General features: G+C 47.9%; 3 protein-coding genes across 11 annotated transcripts in view; 2 read left to right on the top strand and 1 right to left on the bottom strand.

The window, feature by feature from the left end:
- ADCY2 (adenylate cyclase 2) overlaps positions 1–3,066 on the top strand; it is a 283,437-nt gene extending 280,371 nt beyond the window's left edge. For 8 of the 9 annotated variants that reach the window (XM_036309124.1, XM_036309130.1, XM_036309126.1 and 5 more), the window contains one exon: positions 2,262–3,066. In XM_036309124.1, coding sequence (XP_036165017.1) covers positions 2,262–2,452 — 191 coding nt within the window. In that variant the 3' untranslated portion in view covers positions 2,453–3,066. The remainder of the gene's footprint in view (positions 1–2,261) is intronic. The other variant, XM_036309122.1, reaches the window with a different exon arrangement.
- A 4,798-nt stretch (positions 3,067–7,864) lies between these two features.
- CUNH5orf49 (chromosome unknown C5orf49 homolog) lies at positions 7,865–16,387 on the bottom strand. Its single transcript, XM_036310344.1, has 3 exons — positions 16,112–16,387; positions 9,946–10,062; positions 7,865–8,132 (listed from the first exon to the last, which is right to left on the bottom strand). The coding sequence occupies exons 1-3, from the start codon at positions 16,310–16,312 to the stop codon at positions 7,953–7,955; spliced, it is 498 nt and encodes a 165-aa protein (XP_036166237.1). The 5' UTR covers positions 16,313–16,387; the 3' UTR covers positions 7,865–7,952.
- The window catches only part of MTRR (5-methyltetrahydrofolate-homocysteine methyltransferase reductase), a 58,704-nt gene continuing 49,253 nt past the window's right edge, over positions 8,038–17,488 (top strand). The window contains exon 1 of the mRNA XM_036310335.1: positions 8,038–8,156. The gene's annotated coding sequence lies outside the window, so the exon portion shown is untranslated. The remainder of the gene's footprint in view (positions 8,157–17,488) is intronic.

Raw genomic sequence — 17,488 nt, 5'->3', positions numbered from 1 at the left:
TCGCTCTAGCTCCAGTAGCCTCTTATTTCCACTTAAGTGCAAAGAAAAAAAATGTAGTGAGATAACAGGAAACATAAAAGTGGATGCAGAGACTATTAAATGCTTCTCTTGGGCCTCAGAAACAGGTTGTTTTTATTAAAGGGCATGAACTTCCACATGCTGTCTAGACTGGGAGCACAAACAGCATAGAGAGCCCGCTGGCACCCAGCCAGGCCTCCCAGGCATGGAGGAATCAGAGCTGGTGTCAGTCAGGTGGATGGCTCCCTCCTCCCCGCGTCCCTATAATTGTATGACCGGTGCTACAAGTACCAATGGGATAGCTTGAGAATGCTGGTGGTGCTACCCAGCACCAAGAAATATGTCAACTCCAAAATTAAGTTCCAGGGCTCCAGAACATGGGTGTGTTCTCTGTGGAAGGTCGGAAGACAAATCCTATGGGATTCTCTCTGAGAACTCTGAGCATGAGAACATATTTGTCATCTGAGTTTCTTGACTGTGTATTTGCTCTTTTGGTTCTTATCCAGAATCCAAAGTCTCTTGTGCCGTTGGCTTCGTCCCCAAGCTACACTTGTCCTCCCCGAGGACTTGGGCCCTGCTAGACATGAGCACCTGCTTCCCCTTTTTCTTTCCTGCTTTCTGTGGGGTGGCGAGGACCCACATGTTGGCCCCTGAGCTAGAAACTGCCACGGGGTCTCCTTGCAGGAAGACAGAACAGCGCTGCTGGCTCTTTCAAACAGCGTGCCCTTGGGATCTTTACAGGGAACACTTCAGCCTTACTTCTGGGAGGCCTGATGTTGTCCTGGGTCTCCTGTGGTTTTGATGTCCTTCTTTCTCTGCCCCAAAACAGTGCCTGCTCCTGAGGCCTCTCCAGCCACCAAGCCCAACGAGGCTGGCTCGTTGCTGCCACCACTGTCCCCACCACCGCACCATCCCCGACAGTGCCCATGCCACGAACACCATGGTATGATAGCACTGTGGTGTTGTCCACAAGCCTACCCTTCACATGGGTGTGTCACCCACATGCGAGGTGGCGGGGGCACAGGTGTCATGTCCATTTCCTCTGATACAGTGGGAGGAAACCCCTCCTCCTCTGCTTTTCTACATGGTTCCAAAGATGCAGCAGTGTTACCCGGGCTTCCTGAGCAAACAGCTCCCTCCCTCTCTGCTCAAAGTCCAGGTCCCTTGTTGGGGGCGGGGGGGGGGGGGCCCTGGTTAGGGAACCATGTACCCCACAGGGGGTCTTCCCTCACCTCAGAAGCTAAAATCTCGTTCTTGGTCAAGCCTATGCATGTCACCAATTCTCTGCTTGAGAAAATGTCTCTTGCAGGAGGCTCTTAGGAAACTCAAGCAGCCAAACCCAGGCAGGCCTGGGTCTCCTTCCCCAGACATGGGCGCCCCAGGGGAGCACAGGCAGGCCCTAGCTGAAACCGTGTACAGCTCAATGCAGGACAGGGCATCTCCCCTTGGAGAGAGAAGCTGTCCTACCCAGCAGATGCCTCTGCCCTCTGACCCAGCAGGACCTGAATATGACAGGTCACATTGACAGGCTGCAAGGAGGGGCTCACTCCAGTTAGCATTTCATGTCAATCAGTGAACTGAGGAAACTCTCCACACCTGACTCAGTGTCGTGCCCATGCTAAGGACACTGAACATTCCTAGTGTCTTTATTTTCAGGTCATTTTATTCAGATGCATTAAACCAGACACTCGTGGCCATTTACAGGAGTTGACTGTTCATCTTCTCAGGGTGTCTTCTTCCATTTTTATTAAAATCTACTTTTAACATTTCTTTTTTCCTGAAATGACATTCATGACAACTTGAAAACATCATCAAAAATCCCTCCAGTCCAGCGTGTTTTGATTTGCTTTTTTTTTCTTCCAGGTGTCTTATATGTGCATAGTTAATCCTCACCTGGTGGAAATTATAGCAGGTACCAGGCTTAACATTTTTGAGAGGGTGACATGGTTCGACATTATCCCATCCTCTTATCCATGATATTGATCATGGTTGCATCATGGTTTACTTAACCCTGAAGATTACTGGTGTTTCCAGTTTTTCACTATCACACCACTGAATTCAACCTTGTCCTTAATTTTTTTTCTCATGGATTTGCCTCTCTTGTACTCATTTCTCAGGAGTAGAATTAATGGAGCAAAGAACACAAACATGTCTCGGCTCTTTATCCTTGAAGGCAAATGTCCTTTCAAAAGGGTGGTTAATATCCTGGCTAAACACTTTTTCACTTTTCAACGTGCTTGTAGGTCACGGAGGAGACGAGCCTCATCCTGCAGACGCTGGGGTACACATGCACGTGTCGAGGCATCATCAACGTGAAGGGGAAGGGCGACCTGAAGACGTACTTTGTGAACACGGAAATGTCAAGGTCCCTTTCCCAGAGCAACCTGGCTTCCTGAAGAGCATCTTCGTTTTGGCAAGAAGAATATGTTTTTAGGAAGGTACGATGCACTTTCTGACGGCAACATTTGTCCCTCGTTTTTGATGGCGTGCTCTGTTCTGTCCTCTGGAGCCTCTGCAGACTCGTTCCTGTGACCCGGGGGCACACCGTTTGGGGTGCCGAGATCGTTCTGCCACTCGCACTGTGCTTACTCTGAAGGAGGAGGAAAAAGAGTGTGTGATGGAGAAGAGAAATGCGTTCAAAGAACTAACATGGATGATGGAGGTGAAACAAAAATTCTTAAGGCAATAAAACTAGGGGGTGTATATTATCTTCTGGTGCATGTTCTTTTCTGGAAAATATGGTAGCTCGCCAACCGCATCCGCTAGTCTGATATTACAACACACAGTATTCGTGACTAAGTTGAGTCTGTCTCCCCACATGGAATTTGACTGTGTTCACCCACATGTCTCATTGCCAGGGTCTGTCCACGGGCCCCATTGGGATCCCTGGCTCTCTCACCTTGCTCTGTTGTGTCGTGCCAGCAGCACGTAGTCATCCATCACCAGAATTAGTTCTCACCACCTAGGACCAGTTTTGTACCAAACGTGTCTGATGTTTTGATGCCATTGTCTTTTGTAAGGTTAATTCATTAAATTTTATGTACTTTGGTTTGTGGTGCCTTCTGTCCCTCCTCTCCTCTCCCCCCCCCCCCCCCGCCCCCCTCCCGGCTTCTTCTTTCTCTGGTTTGCTCCAGAATGGAGGTTTGTTTCCCGTTTATCTCGCTGTTTTGTTTTGTTTTTTTTTAATATATTTTATTGATTTTTTACAGAGAGGAAGGGAGAGAGATAGAGAGTTAGAAACATCGATCAGCTGCCTCCTGCACATCTCCTACTGGGGATGTGCCCGCAACCCAGGTACATGCCCTTGACCGGAATCGAACCCGGGACCTTTCAGTCCGCAGGCCGACGCTCTATCCACTGAGCCAAACCGGTTCCGGCTTATCTCGCTGTTTTGGAGAATGTTCTCCGGAAGCCAGGGATTGAGTCCTTCAGATCAGGACAAAGTCTGTAATGCAGATAATTGATTAGGCAGCTCCGTGGGAAGAAAGGAAGCATGCTGCATGTGTCCTGGGGTCTGCTTTTGATTTTGGCCTCTCTAGAGAGCATTTGCATGGAAAATATTTTAATAGTAAGAAGATTCTCTACTGACAACAGCACCCCTCTGTCCTCACACTCTGGTCTACTCTACCTTTAGTCATCTACCAGTATGCATACGAGTAACTTGCAACTGACTGTGTAGGTTAGCAACCCCAACGGCTTGAACAAACACGAGAAACTGCCAAGCCACCTATGATGTCTTAGGTGGCATAAGGAGGCACAGAGCCTTGAAGATGGAAGACCTGGCAAATTTGGTGGCAGTCAATTCAACTCTAAAGTTTTTGGGGGTTTTCTTCACATAAAGAAGTCATACTCTGCCAAAGGGTGAAAAATAGTGTAATCGTGTGTAATCTGACGTTTGAAAACAAACCTGCCTGTTTGGGCAACCCTGTAAGAGGTAGAAGACCCCTCGACCTATTAGGGAGCAGCCCCTTCGTGGGAGCTGGGACTTAGAGCCTGAGCTTCTGGCTTGACTGCTGACTCTGACCTGTCACCAACTGTGTGACTTTGAACCATCTCTCACTTTCTCTGAGGAGCGTTTTTCTGGTGGGTACTTTGCCGCAACCTGCACGGCGAAGTTCAGGATGTGAAGGAGGGGCCGCACAAATGAAAATGCTATACAAGAAATATGAATTTAGAAGGCATTGGGGGGCCAGGTGGAACCTCTTTGCTGAAGAGGCACACTGAGTCCTGGCCTTGTCTGCTTTTTATTTAGTTTTAGATACACATCTTGCCCTCAGTAAAGCACAGCAAACAGGTAGCAGACAGACAGTCTCAAAGGTCAGTAAAGATCAGTAAAGTCCATTAAACATTTACTTGGAGGCTAACAGGTCAGGAAATTGCTTCAAGCCATCGCTATCTCAACATGAACAATCGGTGCCTAGCATAAGCCCTGCTAACGCTCAAGGTCCTTTGGCCTCCCTCGTTCCTTGGTGCACGCTCATGACAGTGTTGGCATGCAGTGGCTCCCCACAGTAGTTCATGGGATGAGGTCTGGTTAAATGAGCTAATGACTGAGTCCTCCTAGCAGGTATGGGGCTTGCTCCTGCCAGCACATTCGCAGCATAGACACGGCGGCCCTATGCGGACCTGGACTCACACTCAGTCAATGTGCTCATGGAAACTAACTACTGGCCCTCATCACCGGAGGAGGTGGGGCTTCAGCTCAGCTTATCAATTGTCTGCCACCATCAGGAATTTTTTTATTCCGTAATTGCAACTCAGCCTTGGCCTTGATACATCTAAAAAGAAGAAAAAGAGTATAAGGGCATCTCTCGTCACTCTAACCAAAATCTGGATTAGGATGCCCTGGGTTTCAGTGACTTCCATCTGGCCTTGTGAAGCACCTGTGGGTCCTTCCTCCTATAGAGCCCATGGCGCCCATCCCAGGGCACTTTATGTCACCTGCCCTTAGCGGATACCCACAGCTGATGATTCACCAAGCACTCTTAAACGTGCTCCCCCCAGGTGCTGAGTTTGGTGAAAAGAACTCAAAGGAGAATGCTTTTACCCAAAGTTGTATCACCAGGTCTTCTTAACAAACAATAGACTAAAATAAAGTCATTATCAGAGTTTGCCTTGCAAAGATCTATGCATACATGGGTCTCTCAAAGTGTGGTCCCCAATCAGCAGCATTAGAATCACCTGGGAACTTGTCAGAAATGCAGATTCTCAGGCCAGGCCCAGATCTGCCAGGTCAGAAATCCTGGCAGCAGGGCCCCGCATGCTGCCCGTGTTTCAGATACCAAATTCTCTGGGTGATTCTGATCCTAATCCAGCCTGATACCCCCTGCACTTTACAAACAGAGAGGTCAATAGGATAATTTGAAGTTTTCCAGGTGATCTGTGACTAAGACTAGAGTAGAATGGAAAAGTGCCAGTTCCCACAAAACTGATAGTGTAGCTTCTGGTCAAAGCCCCTTCATCTCTGGCAACTACAAACCTTCCTATGAGCAAATCATGCAAACAAGACCTGCAGTGCACGCCCAGCAGCCCATTGGCCTTGCATCATCAGTAGTAAGACTCTCCTCAAAGCCTCCTCAACCTCTCATCCAGTCGGAAGCCCACTCTCTTAAAAAACCCTCAGTTGGGTGCCCTTAAATCTGCAGTGCTTTTAACCCATCTACTTAGAAATGTCTTCATTGTTGTGAATCATCCTTGTTCTTTTTACTAAGGACAACAACTACTCTGCTTTGAAATAACATTGACTAAGGGTGGAAATGTAATCATCTATGTTTCTCTTTGAAAAGATGACTAATGGGCATTTATGGGTCGGTTTTAAGTTGCAAAACTTGACATGCCAAGAGACAGGCATTTATGTCTAACAAAAGTGAGATCTTTGAAACCTGGTCTGATTCAAGCCCTGCTTTTTAAAAGTAGTAGAAGTCAAGGGAGTAGAATCTGACTTAAATTAACTGAAAATGATTTAGCTTGCCACTAATTTATGGCAGTTACTTTCAGATGAAGGCATTTCATAGAGAAGCCTTGTCTTTCTTGGTAATCAAAATTGAAGAAAGAGTAATTTTACAACTTTCCATAACCCTAACTTTATATATTTTCTATTATGTTATTATAAATACTAGAGGCCTGATGCACAAAGATTCGTCCAAGAACAGGCCTCCTTCTCCTAGCTGCCGGCACCAGCTTCCCTCTGGCACCCAGGACCCGGGCCTTGGCTCTGGCCGCCACCTCCCACCTTCTCTCCGGCCCTGCCGCCCTCCTGTAGCTCCTCCACCCCCTGCGCCCCTCATAGCAAGTGTCCTGCCCTGCCCGGCCGCTCCACACCTGCACAAGCATCCTGGCCCGGCCACCGCTATCTTTGTCGTGTCAATTTGCATATTCCCTCCTGACTGGCTGTGGCCACCACCATCTTTATTGTGAAGTGACAGTCAATTTGCATATTCCATCTTTATTAGATAGGCTGGTTTAATGCACCCAAGGGCATTCCAAATAAACTACTGCTATTTGTTTGGAAAAAATGAAAAATAAAAAGGTGCCTATAGTGAGAAAAATAAACATTTTCAACAAATAAAGAAATATTTAGGAGTCACTCGGCCTTGAAATTACCAGCAACTTAGTGTCATGTGTCCTTAGAGGATCAAAATAATAAAGCCAGCAACAGAGGAATCAACATTGAAACACATTAGATCACCTTCCCATTAAATGCTGAGCTGTGGGAAATTTAATCATGATAGATGAGGGATGATTTCCTCCAAGGGATCCATTCATTAAAAATACAGCACTATCTTAATACTTGAAAGAGTTCCAAGTTATCTGCAAAGCACACATTTCCAATGTAGCTGCTTCTAAAAAGAAGGCTGTTCAAAGGAACAATCCTGGCCCCTGCAGTGCTTGTGTTCCGACCACACTGCAGTGGCTCCTGGACTCCCACACCCACCCCTCAAGCTCGGGAGCCCCTGCTTTGACGCTGAGCTGATGTGGGCTCAAATGGGTGAAATCATTTCCCCTACAACAGTTGTCAGCAAACTCATTAGTCAACAGTACAACGATTGAAATTTCTTTTGAGAGCCAAATTTTTTAAACTTAAACTATATAGGTAGGTACATTGTTATTAACTTAATTAGGGTACTCCTAAGGCTTAGGAAGAGCCACACTCAAGGGGCCAAAGAGCCGCATGTGGTTCGCGAGCCACAGTTTGCCGACCACGGCCCTACACCATGCAGCTAGAAAATGTGAAGCCAGAATTGTACCCAAGTCTGTTAAAGACTCAAGTCCAGTCTCTCCCTGGGACCTGGGACTGCTTCTCCCCTGAGGAGTGACCTTGGCATTGCCAGCCACCAAGGCCACCCGTCCCTACTTTTGTTCTCCACTGTGCAAAATTCTGTTTGTGGTGGTTCAGACCTCTGTGGGGAAAAGTGTTGTGGCATCTAGAGTTCAATTGTGCCAAAAGGCCGTTTCATGATCCCTCCTGGTGGAGAAAGGGAAAATGGAAGAATCAGGCAGCAGTAGTTTCCATGAGTGTTAAGAAAAGTAACTGCAGCCCTAACCAGTTTGGCTCAGTGGATAGAGCGTTGGCCTGCGGACTCAAGGGTCCCAGGTTCGATTCTGGTCAAGGGCATGTACCTTGGTTGCGGGCACATCCCCAGTAGGGGGAGTGCAGGAGGCAGCTGGTCAATGCTTCTCTCTCATCGATGTTTCTAACTCTCTATCCCTCTCCCTTCCTCTCTGTAAAAAATCAATAAAATATATTTAAAAAAAAAAAAAAGTAACTGCACATTGCTCCTGTGAGGGCCTCCCCCAGGAAGACTTGTGAACACCGCGAACAAAACTCAACCCAACCACTATCAAGTAAGAACCAAGTTTTCATTTTATTCAGGTGCTCACAGTGGGTCAGTACCCAGCATCATTTCATCTGAAATAATTTCACAGGAGAACTGTCACACTGGAGAAATGTACCCAAAGCCAGGATCCTTGAAGCTGGGGATCTCATTCTTCCTGTAGAAGTCGGCCTTCAAATGGTTGGCACGGCCGTGCTCCAGGTTCAGAGGCTCCACTGGCCGGTGGATGTGCTTGCCGTAGACAGATGACATCAGCACCCCGACGGGCCTCTCCCGCTCCTGTCCAGGGCATCAGACACGCAGGTCAGCACATGCCCGCTTCCTCAGCAGGGCTCACCCTCCCCTCGGCCTGGGATCTGGAAGCTGATTCTGCCTGCGTCACCTGCACACCTGCATCCTATCTCCGCCTGGGCTTCTTGGGGGCGACTCCACACTGGCGCCAGGGCACCTCTTTACTATGTCAGCCCTGCCCTCTGCTCACAGCCCTGGGTGTCCTCGGGCCCTTCAGAGGGAAGGCAGAGCTTTTGCACTGGGCGCCAGGTACCTGTGACTTCAGATTCACTTTCTTCCTCCCTCCCCACCCTCCTCTCCCTGCCCTGCTCCTGCCTGCCCTTCTTTTCTATCTTTTCCTAACTTTTTTCTTTTCCAGGGTGCACATCCCCCTAGTGACTCCTCACCTTCCCAGCACCCCTCATCTCCACAGCCCGCTTCTAATCTCCCCAGCCCTTCTCACCTCCCAATCCCCCACATAACACTTTCACTTTCCTCATCCTCTTAAAAGGCTTTATGTCTCTGCAAGCCACTTACTGCTACCTGGATTCAGTTCATTATTTGTTTGGCTTTTATTTTTCTGTCTCCTCATGGGAATGTCGGGTCCAGGAGGCAGACACTGTTGCCTTACTCCCTGTGTGCTCAGGAGTACACGGGAGGTGCTCAAAATCTATGAGTGGATATATGAAACACTAGGCATGTTCTCATGGGTGGAAAGCACTGACCTCGCTACCAACTTGGAATAATGAAGTAACAAACAAAAACAGGAGGAAACGCGTTGACGTCCGTGATCTACACAGTAATACCTCATATTGCCTCCATCACTTAATTTCACATTAAAATAATATGTTTCATTGAAAGTGCCATGACAACACACTTAAACAATAACAGCGACAGGCAAATATCCAATGATCTAGAAAGAAAGCCTGCTGAAAGCTTTTATGTCCTGATTTCTGTGTATTGGATAAAAGATTATGATAGTAGCCAGCACCCAACTTTTCATGATCATACTGTCTTCAGGTCAGAATGTGTGGGCACAATGTCCGAGTGTGGAAGGGCAGGGGGAGGGTCCAGCCCATCAGGCAGATGGGCCCAGCTATGCTAAGGAGTATGCCACCTCCTCGCCCCTGTACTGCTGCGATCCTGACCTCCTCACCCTGTGGGTGTTGTGTCCTCTGTTGGTCACCCGCCTGTGCCGCTGACTGCAGGCAGAGCCTCCCTTCCTGAAAATCGTGGAGAGAGAACGGAGGAGCTGTGCTACATGCAGTGGTCTGGTAATCAACTTGGGAGATAGATACATCCTTGCCTGTGTGCTTCCATCCCTGACAGCCCAGTGTTCCTAGAAGAACTGTGACAGCCTGGACTCCGAGGTGAAGCAAAACCCTACTTTATCTGTTGAAAAGAACTTCTTGTTTTGCTTCCATTAAAATTGTTAAATTCTGTAGAACAAAACAGCAGCCATCAAAATTAGTGCACAGCAACACGACAGACTAGCAGTGGTTCTCAACCTTCTGGCCCTTTAAACACAGTTCCTCATGTTGTGACCCAACCCTAAAATTATTTTCATTGCTACTTCGTAACTGTAATGTTGCTGCTGTTATGAATCGTCATGTAAATATCTGATATGCAGGATGGTCTTAGGCGACCCCTGTGAAAGGGCCGTTCGACCGCCAAAGGGGTCGCGACCCACAGGTTGAGAACCGTTGGACTAGAGTGAGCTAGCAGCAGCACAAAGGAGAGTCAGGCACACACTGGACACAATAATAAACAATTGTGCATGCGCAGTCCATCTGTCGGAGCCTGTTAATATCCTTAGTCTTACCTCCTCGTTAACATGAAGTCCCAGGCTCTTCGCATGTTCTCTGTCATCTCGGTGCAATTTCTGATTATATCCCAGGTCCCTCTTAAAAATACAGTCATAGAGGGAAATGATTCCTGTCTGGAAGTAAAAAGAGAAAAATGCTGAGGGTTTATTCCCAGGCTGAGCCACTGACGCTGCACGGACTCTTCTATTTAGTCTAAGGGGGTGATCATGTAAATCGTTGACTTGTCTCTTTGCTTAAAAGTTTTGCATTCCATTTATTCATTCCTCATTCTTTCATGCAGCCGGTATTTATAAAGCACCAACTATGAGACAGGTACTGTTTGGTGTGCTGAGGATAGAAATAACCCCTGCCCTTGTAAGCTCCTATTTTAGTTGGGGGGGGGGGGGGTAGATAAAATAACTAAGTAAATATGTAATAGAATAGATACTACTAGGTGTAAAGGGGGGGAAGCAGGGAGAGGAAGGACGTATATGTGGGGGGTAGTCATGACTTCATTTGCTAGCACACATTTTGATTGGAAGCCATGTGGATGCAAGAGTCTGCAGGACACCAGAGGTAAACTTGCCTAGATTTTAACCAGTAAAACAGCAACAGAAGAGGAGCTTGCCTGTCCTCCACAGCCCCTAGGAGTGGCTGAGTGTGCGTGGCAGATGTGCTTGGTGCCTAAGAGGGAAGAGGCTCCACACTGGGGGAGGGGCGGTGGGAGGGCTGGAGAACTCTTACTGCACACCTCCTGTGTACTGGACATGGGCACAGACCCTCCACATCCCCCTGTGCACCTCTGGACAGTCAACACGCATTGTTATGTTTACAAAGTGCTTGGCTGCACTGGGGAAGGGACATTCAGTCACCAGGAGGGGAAAGAAATTGTCAGGCCCTGGCCTCTGTCCCTACCACACACCTAGAAGGAAAGTCAGCTAATCCCATCAAAGCTAAATTTAGGCTTTTTTTAATTTTTAGTATGTTTTCATTGAGAGAGAGAGGGAGAGAAACATCAATGTGAGAGAGAACCATCTATTGGCTGCCCCCTGCATGCCCCCTACAGGGGATTGAGCCTGCAACCTTGGCATATGCCCTCACCAGGAATTGAACCTGAACCCTTCAGTGAGTGGGACAGCACTCAACCAACTAAGCCACACCGGCCAGGGCTAAATTGGGGCTTTCTAAGCAAAGCTTCACTCAAAACAGAGCTATCCACAATTCATCTTAGCATGAGTGAAAGCATATTCTAAAACCACTCGGGATTTTTGTTGTTGTTGTAGCTTTTAGAATGAGAAATTTAATCAGCCCCTTCATAAAAAGCCATTCTCCTTTGACTTAGCTTTTCCACTTCAGGAGCAGGAATGTTGCACAAGGCAGAAAAAAAGTAATTTAAAAGCACCATTGAACTGAATTTGCTTTGCTGCCCCTGGAATAACATTTTATAGGAAAGCCCATGCAGCTAGAGCCCCCTAGGGAGCAGGCCTGGGGCTGATTGTATTATAGTTGGCAGCTTGAGATGACAAATTTGTCTTAAGACCAGGGCATTACTGGGGCTTTGATACGTGTGCGGCATTGATAGAGCTTTACCTTTGGGCTCCCTATGCCCGAGAGGATCATCTACACACAGATTATCTGCCTCACTTGTGTTAATCTCAGACAGTGGATGAGCGTGGGAGATAAGACACTGGCCCCCAGAACCAACCCTCAGAGAAAGGAACTCTAATAATCACTAACAAAAACAAACAATAGCTATAATAGCTCTATTCACACTGGGCTGTATATACCATTAATTACATTCCTTCTCATAAGAACTCCAGGCGCTCGGTACTGTTTGACCTTTGTTTCACAGGTGGCCAAAGTGAGAGAGAGAATTTGTGACTTGGACAATTCACACAGCTAGTAACACGAAGCCAATATTTCTACCCAGGACACCTTGGCCATGCTACCAATTTATCACTCAGGGGCCACATGCTAATTGACTTAAGAGCTTATTCCGCAATGTTTTTTCTTAGCTTTGAGTGGGGCCTGGAATTATCTACAATGACACTGGGGGCAGCTGAGTACCCCACAAACCTGTGATACAGTTCACCCTGGCTAGCCCAAGTGATCTGTAGGTCAAAGAATCCACTTCTGGAGCCCTGCAGCTGATTAAATGCCAGTTCAGATAATTCCCAGAGGATTTGATTTAGGAGGTAATATTTCTGTTGCGTCACTTTCTTCATGTGACACTAAAGGCCTCAGGACTTGAATTTGCCTGTGCCCCAGCTATCAAAACTACTGAAATTTCTTTCCTTAAAATCTGCTTTGCATTACATCGTTCTAAGGAAGGCCGACCTTGATTTTCCAGCGGCAGTACTACATCAGAGCAGGGGTTGGCAAACGTTTTCTGTAAGGGACAGATAGTCACTGTTTTAGGCTTTCAAGTCAAGTGGTCTCTGTCTATACTACTCAACTCTGTGTGGTAGCCATAGACCAGTGATGGCGAACCTTTTGAGCTCGGCGTGTCAGCATTTTGAAAAACCCTAACTTAACTCTGGTGCCGTGTCACATATAGAAATTTTTTGATATTTGCAACCATAGTAAAACAAAGACTTATATTTTTGATATTTATTTTATATATTTAAATGTCACTTAACAAAGAAAAATCAACCAAAAAATGAGTTCGCGTGTCACCTCTGACACGCATGTCGTAGGTTCGCCATCACTGCCATAGACCATACTAAACCAGTGGTCGGCAAACTGCGGCTCAGCAAACCGTGGCTTGCGAGCCACATGCGGCTCTTTGGCCCCCTGACTGTGGCTCTTCCACAAAATACCGACTTCTGCACATGCGCCACGAAGTTTCAATTGCACTGTACGTGCGCACCTGCACGTGGTATTTTGTGGAAGAGCCACAGTCAAGGGGCCAAAGAGCCGCATGTGGCTCGCGAGCTGCAGTTTTCCAACCACGGAACTAAACCAATGGGCCTGTGGCTCTGTTCTAATAAAACTTTATTAAATCAGGCAGCAGGCCATATTTGGCCTAGAGGTCTTCAATGTGCTGACCCTGCATTAGAGGGGCACACTTCTTGCCCACTTCTAATCTCCTTCCAAGTACAGAGCTCCAGTCACTTAAAACTGTCTGGTATCTTTCTGCCCATTGGTTTACTCTGCTCCAGAAAGGTGAAGCCACAGATCAGATTGGTGAAGTCAGAAAAATAAGCTGGGCCTGTCAGACTCAACTCAGCCCCTTTTCTCCTGGCAGTGCCTGGCCCACAGCGGGTGGGAGTTCCGCTGGGTCTTTTCTGAGACCCACAGCTGTCCCCAAACCTATTTCCCCAGAGTCCCTAGTATTATCCTGCAACATGGCTTTTATCTCTAATAAATATATATTTTGTCCCTTATCTGCTTAGGCTTTTACCTTATCTCCCAATACCCTCAAGGATGGATCTCCCTTATTCTGGTATCTCCCTCAAAGATACCAGATAAAATGATATATTGTAAATTGTTTCATATGTCAAGAAGCCAAAAATTGCCGAAACCAGTTTTGCTCAGTGGATAGAGCGTCGGCCTGCAGACTGAAGGGTCCCAGGTTCGATTCCGGTCAAGGGCATGTACCTGGGTTGCGGGCACATCCCCGGTGGGAGATGTGCAGGAGGCAGCTGATCGATGTTTCTCTCTCATCGATGTTTCTAACTCTCTGTCTCTCTCCTTTCCTCTCTGTAAAAAATCAATAAAATATATTTAAAAAAAAAGAAGCCAAAAATTATATTCTCTCAGTAAAATAATATGGACCAACTTAAAACATGAAGACTCCTTGCTCTTTGGTTGGTTCTCTCATGCTGTGCATTAAATCTATGCATGAATCATAAATTAATTAGCAATGATACAGGTTTTACATACTTAAGATGTAAAATTCATTTAATAAGCAAAAGCAATTACAGGTATAAATTCTTTCAAAACATATACCTCATGAGGTCCAGGGTGGCAACGAGGTTGGGAATTATTGCTCTAAACTCCCCTCCTGTCTCAGTACCTGATGGACAATCAAGCCTAGGAGAGTCAGTACACAGGGTTACAAAGACAAATACACTGTCCATGTCCTCTTCTTCAGCCTGTCCAATTGTCCTTCACATTGCTCAAATGCCGGGGTCCAACCCCAGCAGGTCCAGGGGTCCCCAAAGGTGTGGACGGAGTCGGCGAGTAAGGAATGACACGGAGACAGAGTTCAGTTGTTCAGCAGCCTAGCCAGGATCTCTAGCCAGGATCTCCAGCCAAGTTCTGGTCAGGATCTCCAAAGAGGTTCTGCCTAGGATCTCCTGCCAGGGTCTGTGTCCATGTTTTCTTGCTAGGTTCTCCAGGTTCTCCAGACAGGTTCTGTAGCCATGTTCCCTCGCTAGGTTCTCCAGCCAGGTTCTGTCCACGTTCTCCAGCCAGTTTCAGTCACCAGGTTCTAGTCAGGTTCTCTTGCCAATTTCTGTAGTCAGGTTCAGTCCAGGATCTTTTGCCATGTTCTCTCAATCTAAGTTCTGTGTTCTAAGTTCTGTGTCTTGCTGTCTAGTTACATCTGTATTTATACCAGTTGATTCAATCCTATCAATCTCTATTACAAAGGTTAGGGCGTTTCTTATCTCCATTCCAGGGAGTAAAGATTATGTAGCTTAAGCATGATTGTTCATAGTTAAAGTGATTAATTACCCGCCTGGCACTTAGTTAAGAGGTTTTATTCCCTCCCTAACTTCAGGGGAAAATCCCTACCTGGGGAAACAACCTTTCTCAGAGACCTTGGTTAAAACACATAGTGCCAAGAAGGTGAGCAAACATATTAAGAACAGTATGCTATATATGCCAGGTCCCTTGAAACAGCAAGCATGGACCGGCTCCCGGCACTCAAAGTCACGCAGAAAGTTGCTAAGAGATACCAGGGATCCTCCAAGCTGAAGTCTGTGTGTTAGTTTGCTCAGGCTGCCAAGACAAAGTACCCAGACTGAAATTTACTGTGTCCCAGTTCTGGTGCCTGAACTCTGAGATGACGGAGCTGGCAGGCTTGGTTCCGTCCAAGGCTGTGAGGGTGAACCTGTTCCACGCCTCTCTCCTTGGTTCGTAGAAGGCCCTTGTCTCCACATCTGTTCATGTCCTCTTCCCTCTATGCATCTGTCTGTGTGTCCAGATTTTCCCTTTTTATAAGGACACAAGTCATACTGAATGAGGCCCCTCCTAATGACCTCACTTTAATTTGATTGCCTGTCTCCAAGTAAGGTCACATTCTGAGGTACTGGGGCATAGACAGTAATGGCGAACCTTTTGAGCTCGGCGTGTCAGCATTTTGAAAAACCCTAACTTAACTCTGGTGCCGTGTCACATATAGAAATTTTTTTATATTTGCAACCATAGTAAAACAAAGACTTATATTTTTGATATTTATTTCATATATTTAAATGTCATTTAACAAAAAAAAATCAACCAAAAAAATGAGTTCGCGTGTCACCTCTGACACGCGTGTCATATGTTTGCCATCACTGGCTTAGGACGCTAACAAGAATTTGGGGGAGACAATGCAACCCATAACAATTGCCTAAGCTAGAAACTATTGCTTCTGTTTGTAAGGCTGAGCTCTTAACAATGTGAGTTCTACACTTCACCTGTGGCAAGTACTCAACTGTGTGCTGTCTATCCAAATGGCGGTTCATTTGTGCTCCACGAATTGTGGGTGGGAAGGAGCCAAAGGAGGAACATTTTGTGGGAACACCTTGTACACCCTGAGGGAAAGCCGTTCTTCCTCCCAGCTGTCCATTTACCCTCTGGGGCTACTCATCATCTCTGCAGGCTGAGTGTCCCCAGTCAATGTGCCTTTTGAATAATGATGCCCCTGCACCCTGAGCTGCAAGACACTGGAGACGTTTAGGAAAACAGTCGATCCCTGAAAGTTCTGGTTTGCTTCCTTTTCTTTGGCTTCTCTTCCCCCTTTGGCTGCAAGGTGGCCTCCGACGACCCGCAGGCTCTTCCCGTAACAAGCTGGTACCTGGTGGGGCCCCGCCCCCTGAGCGGACCTGCCCCTGGAGTCCTACTGGGAAAGGCTGCCCCACCTCCAGGCCTCCTCCCCGGCAGGGCGCCAGGTCCCCATTCCCTCCAGTCCCGCCCGGATCTCTTCTCTCCCGGCCGGGCCCGGGCCCCCGCCCCGCCCTGCAGCCCGCGGCGCACCTGGCTCTGGCGGTTGAAGTAGCTGTGCTCCTTGGGGTCCTGGCGCCGCGGCGGGACGTAGCTGAAGGCGGACAGCGCCGACAGGGGCAGCGGCCGGGGCCTGCCCCGCAGCGAGGCGGCGGTGATCTCCTCCTCCTCCTCGTCCTCCTCGCCGCCCGCGTCCCGCTTCCCCGCGGCCGCCGGGCTCCGTCCCGCCTCCATCCGGCTGCTGGGAGCCCAGGGCCAAGCCACCGGCTTCTGGCAGCCCGCACCGCGTCGGGGTGTCGCCTGGCAACCGCGGCCTGGCTAAGCCAGGTTGGGCCAAGGGGCGGGGCCACCCCTCTCCGCTCCCCTGGCCCCGCCACTTCAGCCAGGTACTTTCTGGGCTGTGTATCTGGGTGCGGAGCCCCAGCTGCTACAGCGGCTGGGTCGGGGTCCTGGGTGAGAGACGCCTATGCGGCAGCACTTCCCAACCTGCTCGCCTGTCCCCACGCAGGGTGGGTTTGTCCACTCAGAGGCCGTTCTTTGGGCAGCTGATGACCGGGCACCTACTCCTAGTAAGTGCTAGCGCTGGAGATGCAGCTTGAACCCGTGTCCCCGCGGAGCTGACACTAGTATAAGACAGGTAATAGACGTGGCAAAGACGAGTAACTTAAAGAGCAGCTTTAAGCCTAGAGCAGAGACGCCCAACTCCAATGTAGTGAGACACACACACAGTTAAGTGGAAACTTTCTGGTAACCACACTAAGAGGGTAAAACAACACGGTAAAATGAATTGTAAAATATATTTATTTAACTCCGTATGTTCACGCCAGCGTTTCAACATGTGGTACTAGCCCTATTTCAAGGGCTTGGTGGCCACCTGTGGCTTTGGCCAGGGCAGGTGTAAAGCTTCCATTCATTAAATCAGCGTGATCTAACAAAATCGGGCAGGACTCAGTTGCTAAGGCTGAGCTCTAGGGACCCTCTGTAAACATGGTTATGTTGTCTCTCTCTGAATGCTGGTTCAATAGGTCTGTTCCCTTGGCTGAAAATTCATTGGGCTGGTGGTTGAGAGGGATGGATGTATAACTACACATATTTATAACTAGCAGAGGAGAACTGCTTGTTTGTGTACCCAGAGAATGTCAAGGGCATTAGTAACTCAGGCTTATGAATGATGCTCCTGCAAGCCCAGACACCTGTCTGCACTGGTGTCCAAATCTCCCATCTGTGCTGATTGTCAGTGAGAATAATAGCATGAGCCTGGGCATGGGCAGTGGCCCATGTGGGGTTAGTTAGACAAACCTTTACCTTATTCTATGCCTCCTTCCTGGTAAAAAGGCATGAATCTTGTCAGCTGGTTTGAAGCTTTTTGGTCATCAGGTTTTTCCTGTAGGCTGGCTCATGCACTTGATG

Source organism: Myotis myotis, unplaced genomic scaffold (genome assembly GCF_014108235.1).
Source record: "Myotis myotis isolate mMyoMyo1 unplaced genomic scaffold, mMyoMyo1.p scaffold_m19_p_5, whole genome shotgun sequence".
Lineage (NCBI taxonomy): Eukaryota > Metazoa > Chordata > Mammalia > Chiroptera > Vespertilionidae > Myotis > Myotis myotis.
This window is presented reverse-complemented; position numbering and strand designations above follow the sequence as displayed.

Bases quoted from the DNA above. Each gene is read 5' to 3' on its own strand.
- CUNH5orf49 (XM_036310344.1), bottom strand. From the start codon at position 16,312: ATGGAGGCGGGACGGAGCCCGGCGGCCGCGGGGAAGCGGGACGCGGGC. The intron at 10,063-16,111 runs GTGCGCCGCGGG...TTTTACTTCCAG, and splicing joins ACTTCAACCGCCAGAGCCAG to ACAGGAATCATTTCCCTCTA. The intron at 8,133-9,945 runs GTAAGACTAAGG...TGCCCTGGACAG, and splicing joins GACTTCATGTTAACGAGGAG to GAGCGGGAGAGGCCCGTCGG.